Source organism: Pempheris klunzingeri, chromosome 12, assembly GCF_042242105.1.
Source record: "Pempheris klunzingeri isolate RE-2024b chromosome 12, fPemKlu1.hap1, whole genome shotgun sequence".
NCBI classification, from domain to species: Eukaryota; Metazoa; Chordata; class Actinopteri; order Acropomatiformes; family Pempheridae; genus Pempheris; species Pempheris klunzingeri.
Genome location: NC_092023.1, coordinates 2,072,857 through 2,094,809, shown reverse-complemented (window position 1 = coordinate 2,094,809; position 21,953 = coordinate 2,072,857). Strand labels below are relative to the sequence as shown.

At 43.2% G+C, this 21,953-nt stretch overlaps 1 protein-coding gene across 3 annotated transcripts in view; it reads left to right on the top strand.

Moving 5' to 3' along the window:
* The window catches only part of LOC139210586 (neurexin-1a), a 227,609-nt gene that overhangs the window by 147,500 nt on the left and 58,156 nt on the right, over positions 1-21,953 (top strand). For all 3 annotated transcript variants that reach the window (XM_070840646.1, XM_070840645.1, XM_070840648.1), the window contains one exon: positions 117-298. In XM_070840646.1, coding sequence (XP_070696747.1) covers positions 117-298 — 182 coding nt within the window. The remainder of the gene's footprint in view (positions 1-116; positions 299-21,953) is intronic.

Below are 21,953 nucleotides of genomic sequence, written 5' to 3'. Positions count from 1 at the left end.
TGGCTTTGCTGTGCTAATAATGTTATGTTGACAGTCACACCTGGTACTCGGTTGTGAAGGGAAAAACACTATTAACGCGGTTTTTGTTCTCTCTCTCCTCTGTTTTGTTTCTCTAGCGGGAACAACGTACATATTTGGGCGAGACGGTGGACTGATCACATACACGTGGCCGCCAAATGATCGTCCCAGCACGAGGGCGGACCGGCTAGCCATCGGCTTCAGCACGCACCTGAAGGATGCTGTCCTGGTCCGAGTGGATAGCTCCTCCGGTCTCGGAGACTTCTTGAAGCTCCACATTGTAAGTCAAGAACCTATTTAACATGTTCTTACACAGTACGCTGCACACACAGTACACACAAAACACATTTTCTGAGGATGTCAGAAATATCCATTAAGCAATTATTGAGTCTGAAAACATCTGGTGGGTTGTTTGGTCTCAGGTTATCAAACCACACCAACAGTAAAGATATGTTTCTAGCTTTGGCCATTTCATATTCAGTCCTGAATATTTCATGTTATACAGGGATAGAGATCATTTCCAGGGCTGATGGTATTTGTGTTGACCTCTATAACCCCAAAACAAGCAAGAAGTCATGATTTAATGGCGAGTAAAACATGTGTGACCAAGAGCACATAAATGTTGTGTGCTACGAAGGTGTCCATGCTCGCTCCCCTCCTCCCGCTGTGGGAACTGAGAGAAATGGTGCACTAATGGTTCTATACAGTGCACCTCTGACCTGGACATTATTCTGCTGGCTACCACATGACCTTAACACCCATTTACTGACAACAACACTCATTAGCGCAGGAGAATAGGTTACTGTTGGGGCTGCAGGCCCTGCCTGGTGGCCACAGTGAAGCTCATCAGTAACATTTCACCTTTTAAACAATCATTTCAACAGTTTCCTTCCAATATGTTTTTCTACAGCTATCCTGCCAGGACAGCATGCCTTTACCTCACTAAAAGTTTAGCAGGCTGCTGAACATGAGTGGCCATAACAAATTAATGGCACAGACAATAACAAAATAACAGAATTGGTTGGAACTGGGTTTTGGGCTGCCTTGGAGGCTTTTTGCCTGTAAATCCAGTGGTTTTGGATTCTGTTGAAATGATCTCTCTGTATCATCTCGTGCACACAGAGCAGCCGCTAACCCACTATGGGCTTGTAGAGGTAGAAGATAAAAACAAAAGCTCTGGGCAGAGGAAGCCCTGACCGGTGCTCAATCTCTTCAACATGATGCATCATTAATAACATGCTGAATATAAAACAGCTCATAACTAAGTAGTAATCAACTCATACATGTTGAGCCTTAGATTTTTGTTTTGCAGTTTTGAGAGTCAGCAGTTCAGAGTCACTGCAGATTTAAATATCCTTCGATCATATCTATAATTTATTAGTTCATTCTAAGTTTCAGATTTAACTAAAGAAAATGTTCTACATCTTTCAAATGTTTATTCTAAAATCAGTTCAAACGTTCACCTGAGTGGTCGAACGCATGCACATGTCCAGGACAGCCCCCCCGTGCTGAGAATACATTCCTGTGTGCATGACAGCACTGATGCTGGCCAGGAGCATACAGGAACACTGCACGCACATATAAACACAGGAAAGCAACACACACACACACACACACACACACACACAAACATGAAATTGGTTTTGAAGTTTGCCCTCACCCCAGCTGCCCACACACTGAGCTTCACACATACAGTAAGCATGCAGTGGCATAAGCAGAGCTGTCCCGAGGACACAGAGTCGCCGTGATGTTGTTGTTATGAGACACCTCCGTACTCGCTCTGTGTGGAATTGCTTTTTTTTGCATTGATTTTCATCCCCAAGCTTCAGGGCCAAGTGGTTTTTAGCCCCTAGTTTTAATCCAGGAATAACTGGCCAGTTTAAAAGGAAACAACGTTTTTCATGTGCACTATTCATCACCAAATGCAAACAAGATGTTCAACAGAACTCTACCTGGAATATGGGTGTAAAAAGGACAAATATGCTCTCTTAGATGTGCAAATGCTCCTCTGTGACTGTCGTGTGTTCGGCAACTTTCTGGGCTCCCGTCCACCTGCAAAAAACACCTGAACGGGGATAAAACAGGCCAGATTCCCTTTGTACACTGTTTTCATGTGAGTGATGAAAAGTGTCTTCTCCGATGATTTGCACGGTTCCTGTTTAAAGTAAATGCTTTGCTTGGTAGCACATCCCAGTGCAGGACTGAATTAATATACATGCAGATTCGCTCACTTGCTTGTAGATCACGCACGCTGGCAAACTTGTTTCCCAACAATTTGCACACTTTTGCAAATTCATTTAAATATCATGTAGTTCCTTCTCCTTCAGTCCCTCGTGGCCAGAGGTGCATGTAAATTCCTAGAAATACAGAGGTTTGCAGCTGGTGCACCATGTGTGTCATGCAGTACATCTCTGTATCTACACTAAAACTAATACACACAAGTTTGCTGGGGAAACACACACACACATCCCGGCACAAACGCTTCCAAAGAGACAGACTCAACCTGTCTGCTGGGTGTTTGGTTCACTGTGGCCGGTGGTGAACGTGAGAGGTGAGAGACCTGAGCTCTGCAGACAGGAGAAGCGAGAGAGCAGCGGCTCACATGGTGGAACGAGGCGGAGAGGCCGTGCAGCTCACAGCAGATGCATGTGCAGCCTTGTTGATGAAATGGGAAGAATCCCATTGACATTTTACAGGGAGAAAACGTTGATAAGGCATGTTCTTACAGCAGGGGCAGCGGGTTGTGAGAATCCCCTCTCCTCTCGCATCAGCAGTCACTCTGAATGCTTCCTCCTATTTATTTATTTATTTCTGCACATTAATCTGGGGGCTTTGTGAAATGTTGCATTTCATTAGAAAATGAGAGAAGCGTGAGAGAAAAGAAGGCATGAAGGAGGTGCAAAGGTCGGGCTCTTGATTTCCATTTATTTAGATGTTTAAGATGAGCAATGAGGCCGTTAAATACACAGTTCACTCAGGATGGAAGTGTCTTACAAGATTTGTATTCTGTGTATTACCGATCTGCTACAGCGATTTACCAAATGTTGGTTACAAATGCAATCCAGCGATGTTTCAAAAGATGATCAGAGTTTTGACAGTTTCAGCAAAGTGTAGTTGACAGTTAATTGTCAGAAGAGATGTTTCCTAAGCTTTGTGCTGCAGCCAAATGGAAGAATAGCAGAAAATTAAATTATAACATATTATGAAATTGGAATACTTATGATACAAACCCTCTAGATATGTGTTTCACGCTTCTGTCTTCTCATTAATTACACTGGAAAGGACGTGTTTTACAGCACTCCATTAAACACAATGAGCTGTGCAAAATTGCCACTTTGATGCATTTTTTATGCAAGAATAGCAGCACTCAGCAAGTCACCTGCAAAACCCATATCTGGTTGAACTGTACCCTCAGTGGCCCCCACAGCAATATGAAATAATATCATGATATAATGACTGTGACCCAGTTTGCTGTAACATTGTATTGGGAGCAAGTTAGTTCCACTCACCTTGGCCGAACTGCCTTATTCTAATTTTTTTGTGACAGACAGTCATAATTGCCATTATTATGTATATTTATATTACACATACATATTCACATATTCATAAACCAGTTTTGGAGTTATTAGTTCATTCAGAGATGCATACTTTACAAACAATGCATTGTAAAGCTGATTCCTGATGGTATTCCCCTCATTCTTCTTAGTTACCCCAGCTCTTAGCAGAAATGTCTTAGGAGGAGTGTATCTTCAGCTGTATGAGATGGGATTAGACCAGATTTCAGTATTTACTCCCCCCTTCTCCATCCTCTACATCCCTCACCCCCATAATCTCCTGCTCCCATTTCATGATGACAGGAAACCCAGCGGGGCTTGAAGGACGCCATCTCAGCTCACACTCTCAAGAGGGAATTTTTCTGAGTAATATGTGGAGACTATGATTTAAATGCACCTCAAAGGAATAGTGATCCTTCCCCCGCCTCTCCTTTCTATCGCAGATAAAGACAATGACTGTGAAGTCAGTGAACCATCAAATGTACGACAATCACTTTCCTCAGGCTCATTACTGTAGCAAACATTGAAGGAGGACTGGATTCATAATAATGCCTCAGCCGTTTCTCCAATTATGATGATTCTCCACAATCCTTCACTTTCAAAGGTGAGGTATATTCATGAGGCTAGTAGAGCAGGTATCCCATGTGGATGTAAGACTTGTCTGAACATGATAGTGTGCCCTAGCAAAGTATGTAATCTGTACATAATTAATTCCACTGTAGCTGAAAGTCTAATACAGGGAAATGTGCACAATGACATTATGCAAAATGGGGAATTATGGATGTAATGATCCTCAGTCTTTGCAGACCCACACAGAAGAAGAATTGGAACAAAGTTCATGAGATGTGGGTGTGCGTTATCGCCTGTTTCTGTTAAAGATGCTGATATGTTTCCGTGTGCAATCGCTGTATAATTTTTTTATCAAAGTTGGGGCAGATTCTGCTTTGATGCTGTTAAGGTATTTTATCCAGCACAAACCAAGTCTGATTTATTTTTGCACACAAACGAGGGCAGGCGTCTGTTATTGGAAATCCATCTGTACATTTTTAGGAAGCCATTTCCTCAGTGAAATGGAGGCTTTGCTGTTGTTTTCTTCTTTTTTGTTGTCAATGACAGTGACTATCAGAGGCTCTCCTCAGTCTCAGGCAGGGCCCCGAGGGCCCCACCGAGCTTGTTTTGTGCTGGTACTCAATCTCTATGTGGGGGTTGGGGGACTATTCCAAGCACTTTCTTCTCTCCCTTCTTCTAATTGCATGCATCCCTTTTAAAAAACAAGCAACGAAGGCACTCTGGCTAAGACAGTGACACTGTGAAGTTAATATATTCCATAGAGCAGTGGGGATGGTGGAGAAATAATGACTTCTCTGGTGGAGCATTGCTCCCTTCGGTCCTCCTTCAGCTGACTACCAGAAAGGAGGTTCTTCTTCTGATGGAAGACACCTTTAATTGCAGTTTCGACTCCTGCACGCCACTCTGTTACCCCTGTGAAATAGCCTGAGTGTCTGAGTATCATTTTAACTGTTTAACTGTTGACTATGCACGGTCGCGTGCTTCATTAAGTGAATCCTGTACAGTCTGAGTTGATGCTACAGGTGAGATTGTTACCTGGGAGAGGAGCTGCAGGTCCCAGGAGAGAACCAGTGTCACGCTATCCCCCACACTCCTATTAAAACAGCTGCTCTGGGAAGGGATCTTATTGTCACCCACTACTCCTGCTAAGGTCTCAGACCTGGTAATTACATGCTCACTCTGCACACAGACAAAGAACAGACCTGCTTGCAATACCCCCAGGATTCACAGGTGTACAGCTGTCCTGTGCTGCTTGCTCGGTCAAGGTACCTCAATCAGTTGTTAGCAGACTTGTAGAGCGACTGACAGACGCCACATTATAGTTAGAATACTGTTTGTTTTTTTTAGATATAATATATTAAAAAAGCAGCTCAAATGCAGTGAGTTAGTTCGTCTGTGGGCATAAATTAAGTGTTTCATTACATCTTCAGCTGCACATTTTATTTGTTGGGTGTTATGGTTGTGTTTGAACAGTTGTCACCTCGCAGTGTTGAAACTCACTTTCTCTCCACATTACTTTATCAGTTGCTATGGTAACAATCCTACTGTAGGAATTGGATGTTTTTTTTTTTGTTTTTTTTTTTTAGTGCCTTGGTGATGATATGCATTTTAAGCAGACTCCAAAGTAAAGAGTGCATCTTATCTTCAGTTTAATATCACATCTCTATTGGTTTTTGCTTCAAACTCCAGAGCAGACGTCCCGGTTGCCCGTGAAACGGTAAAAAGATCACAACGGAGGGATTCAGACCAAAAAGATGCTTAGAAAGTTACAGAAGTCCATTCTTACACTCACACACTGCTCACACTGCACTTTTACATAAAATATGAAACGCCCAATGAAAAAGCTGAGCTGAAATATTTTGGTATTAAAGAAACAGTGTCCAAACTCAGATTTGTTCCCCTTGACATTATTCATCATTGAACTGTCACGCTCTAATGAACAGAGGGTAGGAGTAAACACATCCATCTCACCAGTGATTTGACTCTCCATGGTTTGTGCTGACACAAGTCACTCTTACTTCTGGAGTTTCTCTGGCTCGCTGGGACGATGACTTAAGACAGCCGGAGTTGTCAGCCTTCCTCACTTTTGTCCAAAGGTCTGAGAGCAACAGAGCATGTAATTGAGGATCATCAGTAGAATGCTATGGATGGGAATGTGCCCGAGTGTATTTTTCTCCTGTTTGACCACTGGTTTTCTGTTTTTCTGGTTTTATTTGTGAGGAATTGTATTAGAAATGTTTCCCCCCCTTATTCCTATTCCCCTTTTGTGGAACCACTTAATCAAACAAACAATACTAGTGATCATGGCTGCATTTATGTAAATGATGCACATTAACGGGGGCATATTATGCAAACTGCACTTTTTAATGTCTTTTCAGCATAAATATGTGGTGTTAGCACTTTGCTCGGTTAGTGTGGCTCCTCTTCGGAGCGGAGCCTGTGTGCTGATGCAGGAGTTGGTGGGCGGTGCCTGCTCAGACTTGTGGGAGCTGCCCAATCAGAGCGGCCTGGGCTCTTAAAGAGGCTGCAGCTGAGCAGTATGCACAGTATGAGAGAAATAATGCTTCCTTAGAACATTACAGCAGGTAAACATATTCTAGTCGGACCCCAAAACACAAGAATGAACCTGAAAATGAGCATAATACGTCTCCTTTAACGAGCCTCCGCTCTCAGCTCTGCCACATTTAAATTCACGACCAGATGCCATCTCCCTCTTCCCCTGCTTTCCCCCCATTTCACTGAGTGTCAGTGAAACCACAACTGCCATTTGCTAGTCAGTGCGTTTGGCAGTTAGCAGTGCAGTATGTTGCAAAGCGAGGCTAATGGCACTGTAATGGTGAGTCAATAGCTTACCATGATGAGGAGATAGCAGTGATAGGATGAGGGGGGGGTTCATTGACCTCATTTAGTCCCTCAGTGTTGATTCAGTCACACAAACATGAACAGGACAGGACAATACTCCTCGCCTCCTTATAAATATATATATATATAATATATTCCCCTGCTCCTCATATGGTTAACACACAGAAATGGAGCTTGTCTAAGTGACGGTGAATAGTAGTGATAGTATGGTAATGGCAATAGTAAATATTGCATTGATTTTATGTCCACAGTGAGTGATTGTGGCGAAAAGCCCGTATGTGAGAGTGAATGGCCTCCTATGTGTTTTAGTCATAGACGGGGCAGCCGCTCGGCTCGGATGATGTACCTGACCTCAAAGAATCAAATCTCATCATCTCCATATTGAGAAGGGACAGCGCTAGAATCACCATTACTCATCTTTCAATTCCAATCATTTCTCAATTTGTTCAAGCTCTTTGCCACTACAAAGCCAAGTGGTCCATGAAGAGGAATGAGTGTGTGTTTGTGTGTTTGTGCGAGCGAGAGAGGAAGGAAGATGTGTGTGAATGTGTATTTGAGAGGGCAGGACAATAATGTGTCTTCACTTTTATTAGTGTAACAAATCACAGTGAGTACAGCTTGTCATTCTCAAAGCTGTACATCAATACATTATGGGCTTGGCTCATACAAAGCAATATTGCCATGGCTAACATGGGGTAAATTGGATTTCATCGTCATGTTACACTGTCAGGCATGTTCACTTTTTTTCTGGGTTATAAGGTTAAGAGCATTGACTTTCTATTTGTTATTGCAGTTCGCAGGATGAATTTAGTTTGCATTAGCTCAGTCTCCCTCTTAGATTCTAGTCGCTCCTGTAAATACATCAGTCTGTTCTTAAGCGTTCTTCAGTCACGAGTGGTCTTAATTGAAATTCAGATATTTAAAAGTCAAATCTTATGATGTCTATGAAACTGTGGGAATGAATGTGGAGGGTTTGTGTGCGTTTTGGACTGGAGCAGCGCAGCACGGAGTCACCATAGTTGTTGACTTTTGACACAGCTGCCCCAGCCCTCAGGGTGGGATAAAAATAGTCTCACTCTTTTTCGCTCCGTTGCAGTGAGCCGAAGTACAGCGTCCCCCAACTAACACATATGGAGCACGTTTTTCTCTAGAATAACCCTGGACAATATTATCTTACCATCTTTTCTCAACATTTCTCAAATTATTTATTCTCTTTGGTTGGTTCAGTACCTGAAGCTAAATATCTTGGGGGCTGGTTGTTAGTGTTTTGCCCATCTGTGACTGGAGAACTCAGAATGTCACTCTGTGACTCTACACATTGTTGTGAATTGTGACAGCCTAGTCTAGTCTGTGTGAGACCCACCGGCCCCCTACGGTCTAACATCACCACAGGTATACAATAGTAACCACACAAGTCTCTGGATCGCACCAAAACTATGTGGTCATGTTTAAGAAAGGACGATGGTCCAGTCCACCTCGGCCTCCTTCTGCTGCAGGCTTTGCCTCTATTTGTACAACGTCTCATGCAGGCGCTCATACAGACCGCAAATGGTGCTTTGTGTGAGACGCCAAAGGGAGGGGACAGAGCGTCGGTGTTGAACGTATACATACATACCTGTCTGTCTGTCTGTCTGTCTGTCTGTCTGTCTGTACCACCGCACATTCACTGCATGTCAAGTCCACCTGCTGGTGTTTACCAGGGTCAAGCAAAGAGCAAAGTCAATTTGGATGAGCCAGAGTCTGAAATTACTTATACAATTACCTACACATTTGGCCGGCCAAGGAAAATCTTCCAGGGTGCTTCTCAGCTAATTATTCCATAATTGTTGTTGGTGCCCTGTTGTTGATGGCTTCCACAATACTTTCTGTGAGGCTGTATGAAATATTAAACAGACAACCCGCCTTGTTCTGGTCAACTTAATTACTTTTTTCACTGCTGCAATGTTCTCATCTCCAGCCCCATGTGCTTTCCACCGAAGCCTGTTTAAAATATAATGCACATACAAGCATGCTGTTTTTAATTATGTGCTGCTGTGGAAACATTTTGTAGTGTGCCACAGTGGGCGAATTGGTGCACGCTGCTGGTGGTCTAGCATCACTTAACTTTAGTCCCTTCATTTATTTTCTTTATTTCAATTATTGTATTTTATTGAAGAGAGTCGCTTGTATTTGCCAACATGAAAAGAAGGAGAACAAGAAACCGATGCTCTATTGTTACAGTTTGCTTTCACCATAAAACCCACACAGACTCTTGAAACATTAAGAGTCACTGAGCAACAGGAAGCTACAGATTGAGAGGTGAGCCGTATCGTATGGACATACGGAAATCAGAACGGCTGAAACCAACCCCTGCGTGGGGGTTGGTGAGGTGGGGGGAACTGTATCCGCTTTTAAAATGTCTCTTGGTTTCTGGGAGCGCAACCACATTGTCAGCAGAAACACTCAGTCCCCTCTTTATGAATAATGGATTTAGTGACCCTCCCTCTATAGCTGCAGTCAATATTCCTCAGGTCCAACCGAGGGACACGGAGAATTCAACTGAACAATTATACACTGAGCGGCACTTGACATTCAAGTTAAATACTGTAAGACTCGTGTGTTTTCTTCATCGTTATTCCTCTTAGGGCAGACTGTTTGGCCACTGTCTCAGCTATATGAGGGTTACACTGCAGCCAAGCTCTCAAACAGCGCCTCTGGTCATAGATAGCTTATTCCACAGCCTCATCAAAGGAATGTGTGTGTGCACATGTGCATGAAAATATTTCCCTGCCTATGTGCTATAATAATAGCTGTGCAGAGAAGGCCAGCAAGAGCTGCCTGTGCAAGAGCAAACAGTCCATGACGTGTCAGCAGCCTACATGTGCAGTGTGCCTCATACAGGGAGATCAAACGGACAGGCACATGTTGTTCCTTTGTCCTCTTCTATCCCTCAGGTAAGCACATGAGGTGAGAAGAGCACCCCTGGATCTGTGGCCTCATTCTGCTCAGTTTACCAACCACGCACCGCGCTTCATCTTCAGGAGAAAAGAGAGATGTTGCAGGAAGAAGGCTTTTGTTTATGTAGCAGTAAATGTTACGCCGTAGAAGAGACATTAAACTTTATGGCTCATTCTTCAGGTCTTCTAAGTAGTTGGTATGAGTGATGGTTTGGTTTGCTTTTCCCAGAAGGGCGAAGCAAACACCTTGACAACAGTAATTAAAAGTGCATGTGAGGCCTAATTCATTTTCTTCTCCTCGACTCCTCCCTTCACTTGGCCTAATAAATCAGTTATGCTTGAAGTATCTGCTTCTCCTTAACTCTTTAATTCACCAGTGCGTTTTGTGGAATAGCCTTGTGCCTGACAAGGAGCTGCTATAAAAGATGTAGAAAATTGTTGTGGGAATTCTGCGTCTCTGCTGGATCCACACTGAGCTTAACACTCCAAGTCAAAGTTTTAATCTGCCTCCACCACTGAACCGTTCTAATGTCTGATCAAGTGTGAAGCTACAACATCTACAGTATATACTATGTAGCTGAGGGTTACTGTAGGTTTTCCAAGTGTCGTGTATTGTGAGCGCCACAATGGAGGTGGAACAAAGAGGAATGGAAGCACGAAGAACAGTATGTTTATCATCAGGTTTATAACATAACTGAACATCTACCTTTGTAATCAACACCATGTCCCTCTATGCTCGCTCTTTCCTCCGTGCAGTCATTTTTGAGGCAATTACAGGCCAGAGCGCTGCCGTTATTTATATGACAATGTAACTGCTGTTGAGCACCAGTATTGCCCGCCATCCTCCTCTAGTCAATAGCAGCACAAATCGATGATCAGCCAGTCAGCTAGTCTGTGTGTGTTTGTTTTTTTATCCATAAACATCCACTCCATAAACTCGCAAACCTTGGTTGTCAAGGCCATTATTATGGTATTTCCAAGCTGGAAGTAATTGTATAATCATTACAACTTCATGAAATCTTAATAGGTGCTGTAGATTAGAGACAAAGTAATGACATGAGCCAGGAACTTCTGGCTCCATCAGTAGTAAAACAGATTGCAGAGAAAAGTTTTTGTCTATCCAGCCCTTTTTTATTGTTTGCAGTCTTCCATTACGTCTATGGATGTTTGCTTAGCTTTTGTAATTTTGGACAAGAGTTCACACGCATCATAACATGTGACCATAGCCTACAACATGTCTGATAAAAAAAGGTAATTAAGAAATGTGGATGTTGTCGATGTAAATGGCAGCAGGAGCAGTTCGACAGTAGGCGTCACACTGTCAAACCTCAAATTACTCTTTGAAAAAATGTAAGCTACACAACTGCGTACATGAATATTAACACGTAACTGCAAAGGAGGAGGGTCGACATTTTGCCAAAGGTGGAACCTGACAGAAAGGTGTGATAACTCTCAGCCCCACTGGGGACTTCCTAGCTCACTGTGGGAAGAGGGAAAGGCAGAGGAGAGAGAAGAGAAGCAGCAGCGAACTACTCACCCACAAGGCCTTATCAGCCTGTCGTATTATTTCACCACAAAGAACCACAGAGGGCTTATCTCGCGCCCATCTGCCTGATAAGGTCTGCTGCCACAAACAAAAATAAAAGACAAAAAGGAGGGTGCAAGAGAACAAAATGACAAAGCGGAGCAGTGCTCCTTCAATATGGCGGCCTTTTATTACCTTTCCCTGCAAGATGACTGATAAAAACCCAAAGACAATGAGGGAGGGAAAGACAGAAGATAAGTTGGAGGAAAGAGGAAGGATAAAACTAAAAAGATAAAGAGTAAGGACTGTGTAAGGAACCAAACATTTCATTAAAGGAAAAGCCTTGTGTTGGCTCAGGGGGGTGAGGAGGATAAGATGTAATGAGTGAGGTGATAGGGTTTAGTTTGGAGAAGGATACAAGCATACATGCACACACACACACACACACACGTTCTTATCCTTCCTACTTGTATATACGGTCTCTGTGTTTTTTAGGTGTTCTGGGAAAACCACTGACAGGTTGTCAGGTACAGCCTGCTCTTCAGAACTTGTGTGTTTGTTTCTGCCTCTGCTGCCCTCAGACACTCAGATATACACCAGCATGCATGTACAGTATGAGTGTGTGCGTCCGTCTCACAAGTTATTCAGTATGTGTGACTTTTCTCTGCTTCATCTCCTCTTTTTTTTACGGAGATGCCACACATGCATGTAAGATCTAAGCCTGTGCAGACACCCGCTGTGGGGGGTGAGTTACTGGTCCAGTGGCACGACTTTTTCATTGGACTTTCTTCAAATGGGCTGTGCTTCAGTCAACACCAAGAGTGACAAGAAGATTACAAAAGAAGTGTTCAGGAACAGCGTGTTATACATGCTTCCTCTTCCCTCCCCTCAGCTCGGCTCCACTAGGCGGAGTCGCAGGCCAACATGGGAACAGAGGTCCAGACAGTTGTAATGCACAACATTTATCATCGTGGCAGCACGCTCGCCACCCTGGCCCGATCACTCGCTGTTAGAAAACCGCAACTCCTGAAGAACGCTGAGTCAGGAACGGCCCCGAGAACAGATCAGTCCTCTAGCATATGGGAAGAGTTGCGTTGGCCTAATTTTTATGACACATTGTTGGCCGATTTTGATTCGCACTGTAATAAAGAAGAGAAAACTAACAATGAAGGACGTAACCACATTTTACTGGCCAGCGTCATTTATTACACCACGTTTTCTATTCTGATAAAGGCTACTAAGTTTTAGATAGACAATATCTACAATTACAGGACAGACCTCCAGTAAAGCCTGGCAGGTCTGTGAGGCTTTTGCAGGAAGCCATTTCAGTCCCCATGAAATCTTGATTTATTTTTGGTGGTTCTGTTGAGGATGGTGGGCAGCCGCTCTTATGCTGCCCGCCAGCGCTGAGACCATGAATTTTCAGGAGACACCTAGAAATCAGAGTTATAGTTGGCTGTGAAGGACAGCTTCCAAGGCAGGGTGCGCATGCATGTTTGCCGTGAATATGTTTGTGTGTGTGTGTGTGTGTGTGTGTGTGTGGGAATTGTTCAATAAACTCATCACAGGCCTCATAAAGAAAGCTGACATTTACAGCAAAAGCACAAAGGTCAAGGAGTTGGGCCTGATGTGATCATGATGGAGGAAAGGCTGTTTTGGCCGAGCTACCTCAAGAAATTAATAGAAAGAAAAACGGAGAGGGAGAAATGAAAACAAAAGAAAATAAGCAGCAGCATAAGAGGATTAAGCGAAGGACGAAATGACATTTTAGTTCTACAAATATCAGGGCTAGCTACTAGCGTCATGTGGATGAAATGCTTTACCTAAAGTACAGATAGAGTAGAGATCTTTAGTAATCACTTAGACTGATGATTTATGATGCAGCGTAACAGTAGCTGATAGGGCCAATGCAGACAGTCAGTCTGATAATGTAGATCTAATTAAAACTCCCAGAGTGGGACCGGAGCGTATGTCTCTACCGACCCACACACACCGGGCACTGCCATGTCCTCATTAGCACCAACAATGTCACCGGGCCTAGCTGACACGCAGCCTTAAAATGTGGTAGAGGGAGAAAAAGTGTTTTAGGTCTGTGTGTTTGAAACTATCCTGATTTCAAAAGCCAAGGCCTGCCTGCTAACGTGAGCTGCGTCTAGAGACAAAGTTAATGAAGATAGTATAGAGGGGAGGAAGCTATCGGGCTCCGGTCTTTGAAAGAGCCCCAGTTCTGTGTTTGGGGACTGAAAATGTTGCCAGATTGGCAGCTAGACCTTATGGGCTGCTCATACCTTTGATGAAACACTGAGACTGGTGAGAAGAGCTGACAGGCACACTCCCTTTGGCCAAATTCTGTCTGTTTTTCTGCGTCTCTGTTGTCTGACTTCCTCTGATGTGTGAATTTGTGTGTTTGTGTGTATGTAAGAATAAGAGAGGAAGAGGGTAGAAGAGGATGAGAGATAGAGAGATATTGTGTGTGTCTATGTGCCTGCTCCCGTGTGTGCTCTGGGTGAGCAGTCATCTGATGAACTGCCTTTCTGCGACCGAGGCTTGTGCATGCCCCAGCCACTGAGATCCTGTTGATGTTGTGTTGGTTAACAATGCTCTCCCCCAGTACCACAACTCACAGAGCAGCAGTAAGGGGCTGGCAGACCCTAATGGAAACGTCATCTTCCAGATAAAAGATGGCCTGGCTTTGATGAGAAGGGGAGTTATGGGAGGTGTATAATAAAAGAACCATTTCCAATCGGTTCCGAAGCCAATTTAAGAGCGCTCAATGAAGACAGACGCTGTCATAGACAAACTGAAAATCCGGCAGTCACTCATAGCAGTTCTCCTGTTTGTCAGGTTGACGGACCTTTCAATACAGTGCTCAATAACCCTGTCTTAAACGGGACAGGCGGTGACTTAAACCCAAAGCTTGATTTGGGAATGAAGAGTCTAGTGTGCTCTCTCATTATTATTCCCCTAAGTTTTCAGTCAAACTCAGCTGCGACGCTGCTCTCATGCTGTGAATGTTTTCTGACTGATGCTGTACTTATAGAAAATAACACACTCTCTTCATGTTTTTTCTAACCCAGGTGGTACCTCATACTGTGAGAGTGTAGTTACAACTGGCTGAGAAAATGAGCAGCGCTTAGGATTATAACATTTGTTGTCAAAGGAATGATTCTTTCACTACGTTCACTCTATCAGGTCCCACCTCTGGATTCTTAACAGTGAGCGTGTTGATTGTGCAGCCATTACTGCCAAAGAGTTTGAGGTTAACACCTTTAGTTCCCTCACCAGAGCTTGCCCCACATACCAAACTGTTCTGAGCTTTTTTTACCACCAAAAACGGGCTCAATGTTGGGAAAAACAGCTCTGCTCTGATACTATAAATGCTGGGTTCAACCAAAGAATGAGTGTGAAAGGAGGGAAACAAAGGAGACTATACCAGAGGAAACAATGAGGTAGTGCTCCAGGGCGAATAAGCAGACCTTACTGGTGACTGCACGGAACAAATAAAGCACGTTGTGCTGCATGCAGTACTAGGACAGTACGCCAGGCAACATGTAAGACACCTGCAACCAACACTGGCATACAAACAAAACATCCAGCCTGTCATGTTTTGTTTGCTTGTCATGTCAAAATCATGAAAGTGTTGGTGTTGTGTGCTTATTGCCAGGGAACTCCCACATCTGGTTATGTAATTGCTTAACTCTGAAACTTGAAAAAACGTGGGTGGTTTGTTTAAAAACTGGATGCTGGATATCAGGCCCAGCAACTGCACCATTCAAAAAAAGGGGCTACCTGATAGCTGCTCTGCTGTTTAATCTCAAACTATCCCATTCCTCTTGCTGCCACCATCTCAGACCACAGGGAGCCAGAGGAGGAGCCGTTATATCAAGTCAAAGTATTCTCTGTCACACCTCCCCAGTATAATAATAGATGACATCCACGCCAGAGAAATGATTATGGTAATGCTGGCTGTATAAACAAGCATAATACCTATTTTCCATGTGCCTGATATAATCAGATTTATTAATATAGGCGCTACCAAAGGGGGAATGATCTGTGTAATATGCAAGCATGTTTACGAAGCAGTTATTTTTCATATTCTGTCGTTCATATACCTTATCTTTGCCCACATCCACTCTATGATGTTGTGAAGGTGCTTATGTTGTGGTACATTTGCATATTTATTGCCTAAGGCCTGTGCATAAGTGATATTCCCTCAAGTGTGCAAGATGGACAGGAAGCACTTGCAAATACTTCATGTTTGATAGTCGTGAATTTAGTTTAGGAAGTTTTTCACTAGAAGAAATTTGTTGTGCTGTCAAATGAGTCGTTTTGATCCTGAAAGGATTCATAGGTGTTCACTAGGTGACTTGTTGGCTCATTCCTGTCTGTTTGTAGAAGAGTAAAAGTTGTGTAATGTTTTGCGTCTCTCAGGTAAAAGGGTTTAACACACATGTTCCTTTTTTTTTGTAGAACAAACTGCGCTGAGATGGTGGCTCAATGTTCCACTGAATTGTGAAATTGTCAGTTTTAGTACCTTCTCTCAATTTGTCTGCCTTCTGAAATCCACCAACTTCTTAAAATGACATTCTCCATCACAGACACGTCCCTTTTCTAAAAAGAATTGGCAGCAACTTCCCTTTCATCTTGTATTCTGATCTTCATTTCACATATTTATGGAATCTGTTTGATAGTTATTATCATCCTGTCAAGCAAACTTGAGGAGTTTGTCAAAGAGAGACGAGCGAGGCAGGAGGGCAGCAGACGACGCCGTGGCGAGGCAGCCATCTTACCGAGCAACTTTGTCATTTCAAAGGCTAAAATGTGTCACACAAGAGTCACAACAAAGACAAAATGTTGCCGTTTTCATCAACCTCCCCTCTTCTTTCCACCGTCTCCACTGGAACATATGGTGCGCTGCAGTGACCGAGTTGCAACTTTATCTGTCTCATTTCCTCTCCATTGCTGCGTCTACAGTATCTTTATCTCTCTGGAACTATTAGAAGATTAATCAGACTGTCTTGTCTCTTCTTTGATGCTCTCTGCTGATGGTGCTCTTCCACAGGAGAGGCTGGTGGGTGGGTGGCAGCCATTAGAACATGGTAGCACTTTGATCTGTTGGGTGGATTTACAAAATATCACTTCTAGCTCCTTGTCGAAGGGCGAAGGAGTAGAAATGTGAGAGAGAGAGAGAGAGAGAGAGAGACAGAGCTGGTAGGTGATGTCTTTCACAGCCAGTTTCGATGTAAAACATGACCGCAGAGCTTATTGTAGTGTGTTTTTTTTGTAGTGAAGTTTAGTTTTCCTGTGCTTTTCAATAAGAGTTCAGCTCTGTCCTTCATCTTGTCATGAATCTTTAAGAAGCTTCCTCTGTGAGGCACAAATAAGATGACTAACTCCTACATGCCCTCCACACTGTCAGTGTAATGACTACAAAGCAATATATCGCCTGTAACTGCGACCCCACCGCACAGACCTCGCTCTGTCAACTCAGCGTAATTAGCAGCACATAACGACCTGTAGTGAATTATTGTTTTTAATTACACAATTATACCACCTCTACAAATAAGATCTGTGTTTATGGAGTGGATGAGGGACAGCCAGAGAGGAATCAGTTACCGTCAATTTTCCCCTCCAAGCTGAAGTGAGCGAGAATCAACGTGCAGCCGCTGGAAAGAGAAAATTAAATCCAATTTCCATTACCATGATAAAATGATTACATCACATCAGAGAATGCCCTATAGCTAAGTATAGAAATCTGTGCACGCATGCCTTCAGCACCCACTGATAGAAATGCATGTGTCTGTGCATATCAAGTGTGCCAAACACATACTTACCTCTTTTACTGTTTCTCATATGCACACACTCACAAATACATGGCCAGATACACATGGAGACATAAAGAGTCTATTGAGCCATCACAGGGATTACTGTGTGCTAGAGTGGGCTTGGATTTGCTCTTGCCATAACGAGGTTCCAGCGCTTCCCCTCTACTTGGATATCCAGCCTTCATGGCCACGTTACACCTGGATGGCTCTGCTAATGGAAGCATTTTATTAGACTTGCATGCAGGAGGCCTGGCACGGCCATCCCTTTTTATTATTCATACATCCCTGTTTCCAGATTCCCTGCTCATTTTTAGCCTTGTGACCCCTCCATCAGGGCAGCACACCAACCCCCCTGCATACACACTGATTCAAACTCTGCATGCTCTCTTAGTAGGGCATTTATATGTGCATACACTGAAGATGTATTCAGTTTTATTACCTGCTGCTCATGCTTTGCTGTTATTACCACAAAAAAGCAACGTGACCCTATTGATGTCCTTCTGTAATAGTTCTTCAGGGGAGATTGTTACATCATAATGACTGACTGATAATGAAGGTTATATAGTTTTTAAATGTCAAATCAATGTAATCACCGTCTGGAGCATGTGCAGGTACATACGTCACGCATGTTAAGAGCTATTTGTTTGCCTGTGCAGACACAGTTTGCTTGCTTTCGCTGAAATTCGTCTAATTTGTTTGGCAATTTCCAATGTATGAAATGAATGAAATGTAATTGTACCTCATCCTTCCTGAATAGAGGAGCCCCTTTTGTCAACGCAATGCAGTGAATTGGAAATCTCTCGGATGTACTTTGTGATTTGAATCGGCATCCTTGAAGCTCATGTTTTCATGGGGAAAACAGATCACTCCCTAATAGCTTCTGGCAAAACAGCCTATTGCTTTGACTAGCATTGAGGAACAATTCCTGGCTGAACAGTAAATATTGTGGAGGTCATTCAACCAGATGCAATATCACAGAGCAGAGCAACAATGGAAGTATTTATTTGAAGAACTGATGCAGTAGGATATTGGAACACAACAGTTTTGGCTGTGTGTGTGTGTCTTTTCATGTGTGCATGTACGCTGGTGCTAGAACACAGGTGGGTGGGAGTGGGCACATCAGGGCCACCACAGATCATAACGCATTAAGATGCAGCAGTTGTAAGTCAGCCTACTTAGCCTATCAAAGCTTCTACAGTGACGACGCCAGCCCCCACCTTCCAGGCCCGTGTGTTTGGGTGTGTGTCTTTTGTGTATGCCTGCGTCTGGAACAGCTGGGTGAAATGTCTGATGCTCCATTGCCAAATGTCACAAGTAGTCCATCCTTCTGGGGAAATAAATTGGCTCTCTCTTAAGCATCAAGTATGTCGACAGGAGCCGCAGCATATGGTGAGAATCGGACAACTGAAGACGACAGTTTCTTCTCTGTTTTGGCTTTTCTCATTATGATCTGGACAGCACCTCGATGATGAATGTGTCTTTGTGTTGAATCCTTTTTTGGGGATAAGATAGCTGTTGGCAACTCATGAATCTTTAATGGGAAGCAGAGCATAATCCTTGGCATGTTTTGTTTCTCCTCAGGTGCTGCTTAAATTCATTTACCTGAGACGTGATAACTGGGATATTTCATATGGGAGGAACGCCTAAAGTTTGTTATGGTTCCTCACTAGGTCAGGATAACATGCCAGAGTTCAGCAGGTGGAGGGTTTACCATGATGATAGCATGCTAACACTCACAAAAGTCAACCTCCTGGTCGCACTACAGGAAAAGTCATGGCAACACGTCTGATAACTGTTTATACATTTCAGTCCGGACCCCTTGACCCCCGACCAACATTTACTGTTTTAGACTCATTTAAAAGATCAACATATCATGAATCCAGTTATCCGATTAGTGCTGTTTTCTTATTGTACAATAACGGACAGTAGCACTGCGCTTGCACTGAGCCTTGTTCCAAATGTAATACTATAATATACAATGAAAATAGTTGGTTTGGAGATTGCTGCCAATACTTATTCTACTTTTTTAGCTCATCTACCAGTGACATTCATACTGTGCCATCCGTAGCACAAATGTGACACAGGCTCAAACACACACGCACAGTTCTCCTGTATCATATCATAATATTTTGCATCATGTTAAGTGAGTTTTCACTTGTCTCACTATAGGGTTGCAATGCTGAATTATTCAGTGTTATAGCTGAAAACGGTAAAGTATAAGACACACGTGAGACACGTCTTCATCTCATACAGTGCGCAGTAAACATCATACTTTGCCAAGAACCTTCCCTGATGTTCTGTCTTTTCATGACACAATACGGGTAAAGCTCCTCCATCAAAGCTTTTCACGCTGAGATGGCCCTTGTGCCATCACCGTCCTCGTGAGACTGTGGTTGGATCCATTGCATCCACTTTTTCACTTTTGCTTTTTCTTAGTGCACGGTGCAGCCACGGTTAGTAAGCTCTACTAAAGTCATCACAGCAGTTTTAGTGGTCTTGCCACGCTACCTCCCTGTTGGGTTCAAGGGCATTTTGCCTGTTTCTTACGGCGGGGTAGGCTGTGACCAGTTAAATTTGCCTTTCTTGCAATGTCTGGTATAGCACTTACACAGCCTTGGGAAAGGGCAAAAAAACAGTTGTAAAAATAGACTAGACTCTAAATCTTGTAACTGTGTGAAGCCGAATGCTTTATGCTATGTAATGCTATGAAATAGCACATTAGCACTCCAGCGTATGTTGAAAATTGGAAACTTAACTATAATTTCTGCATACATAAGTGACTACATCCATCAAAAAGGCTCTCATTCAACATTGAATGCAGTTTAATGGATGTCTTTTTGTACTGTGAGTTCACACTTTTTTCTGATCTTTGGGACATTTAAATCCCAAATAGTTGCATTTCTCTGTATTCATTCCCCATATTTAGAATAACCATTAAACAATAAGGTGATTCTTCTTCTTCGGCCTTACATATGAGATTAAGATAGACAGTCAAAACATTTATTAGTAATTAAAAAGAATGATGGCTTTGCTAGTTAGTTATTCAGCGTTGACATTTGTACTGTCACACTGCAGACTTGTTCTGAATTCAATGCTTCATATTTTTTGCTCAATATTCACAGTATTCTTCAGTTTGCATAAAATAAAGTTTAGAAGCATCCCTCTATCTGTTTTCCATGTTCAGCATATTTTATGCAGGAGGCCAGCTGGGCCTGAGACACTGTCGAGGCGAGCCACAGCTGGGGAACAACACTTACCCAACAGGAAGATAAAGACCTGCCTGGATTGAAAGAAATGTGTCCATTTACTCAGCCCTCCCCAGTGTTAAATCTGTATGCATGTGAGTGAATAACAGTATGCGTTTGTGTACGTGTGCTCATGAGCATCATGGGAAACTGGGTGGAGAGGGGTGCTGTATGGAGAGAGATAGAGAGGAGAAGAGTGATGGCACAAGCAAAGATGTATGCTTGGCTGGAGAAGTTAATAAAATTGAAGCTGTGTTATGATGAATAAGGAAAGGGCCATAAAAAAGAATGTATGTAGTGAATCTCCCTGGCGAGCAGTGCTGAACAGCCTGGTGAGCACACCCAGGGGAAAGCTTTTTAATCTGCAGCCCTCCCCAACACTTTGCGCTGCACAGGGAAATGGGCCCACATTCTGTTTGAGCTTCAATAAGACACAGATATGGAGACCATGAGCTGGACATAGACAGACAGGAAAATTAAAGCCAAGGTAGAAAAGCAGGAAATCCAGAATGTGATTTTGTGAGGAGCAGGAGTGCTGCCGTGCAAATACACATTTTTCTTGGAAGGTGTTAAGTAACCATATGGGAATGCTAATTATTGTCTTACAAGGGAGGTCATTGAATGCACTAGTGGCATACACACACACACACATACCCCCCTAACTCTCCGGTGGTAATAGAATAAGCTTCTGATTACCAGCACCTGACTGATTCGCAGGACACACACACTGCTAATGCCATCATCCTAAAGACCCAAGAGCAAGGAAGTTAAATGTGTAATACACAGAAGTGTGCATGTACCTCATGTGATAGTAATGGCTCCATGTAGACATGTAGAAGAGGCTACTGAAGTACAGAGTGCTGAATGAAAGCAACATGTCACAGAGCTACAAAACGACTCTCTGCTGAGTGCCTCCCACAAGAGGCTCCAACAAATGGCTTGTGAGTCATGAACAGGGACGTGGAGGTGAAAGAGGACCCAAACCATGTGTATGTTTATCTGTATGTGTTTGGCCTCGTTATGTTTATCCATTAAGAGGCTATTTATTTGTTACAGGCCACTGCCATGGCCACACACCCTTTCTGACAACAGTCACGAACAGTTAATCGGCTGCACTTTGGCTCGTGACCAACCACTCCACTAAATCAGTGAAGCCTTTCAGAGTTATGCACCTTTTTTTTTTGCGACAGGCCACTTCCACTTCAACATCCACTTTTAGCCAATTGGCATGAACACAAACGAACACTTACAGGCAAACCACGTAGGAAGAGTTTTGAGAAGCGTGTTTGACGTCCGTCCCTCGTGCATAGACAGGTGTTGCAATCACACTAGTATCTGTTTATGTGTTTTGAATTTATTAACCGTGTCCTCATTGATTCATCGGGGCTCCCGGTCTGTCTGTGAGCTGTATGTTTCAC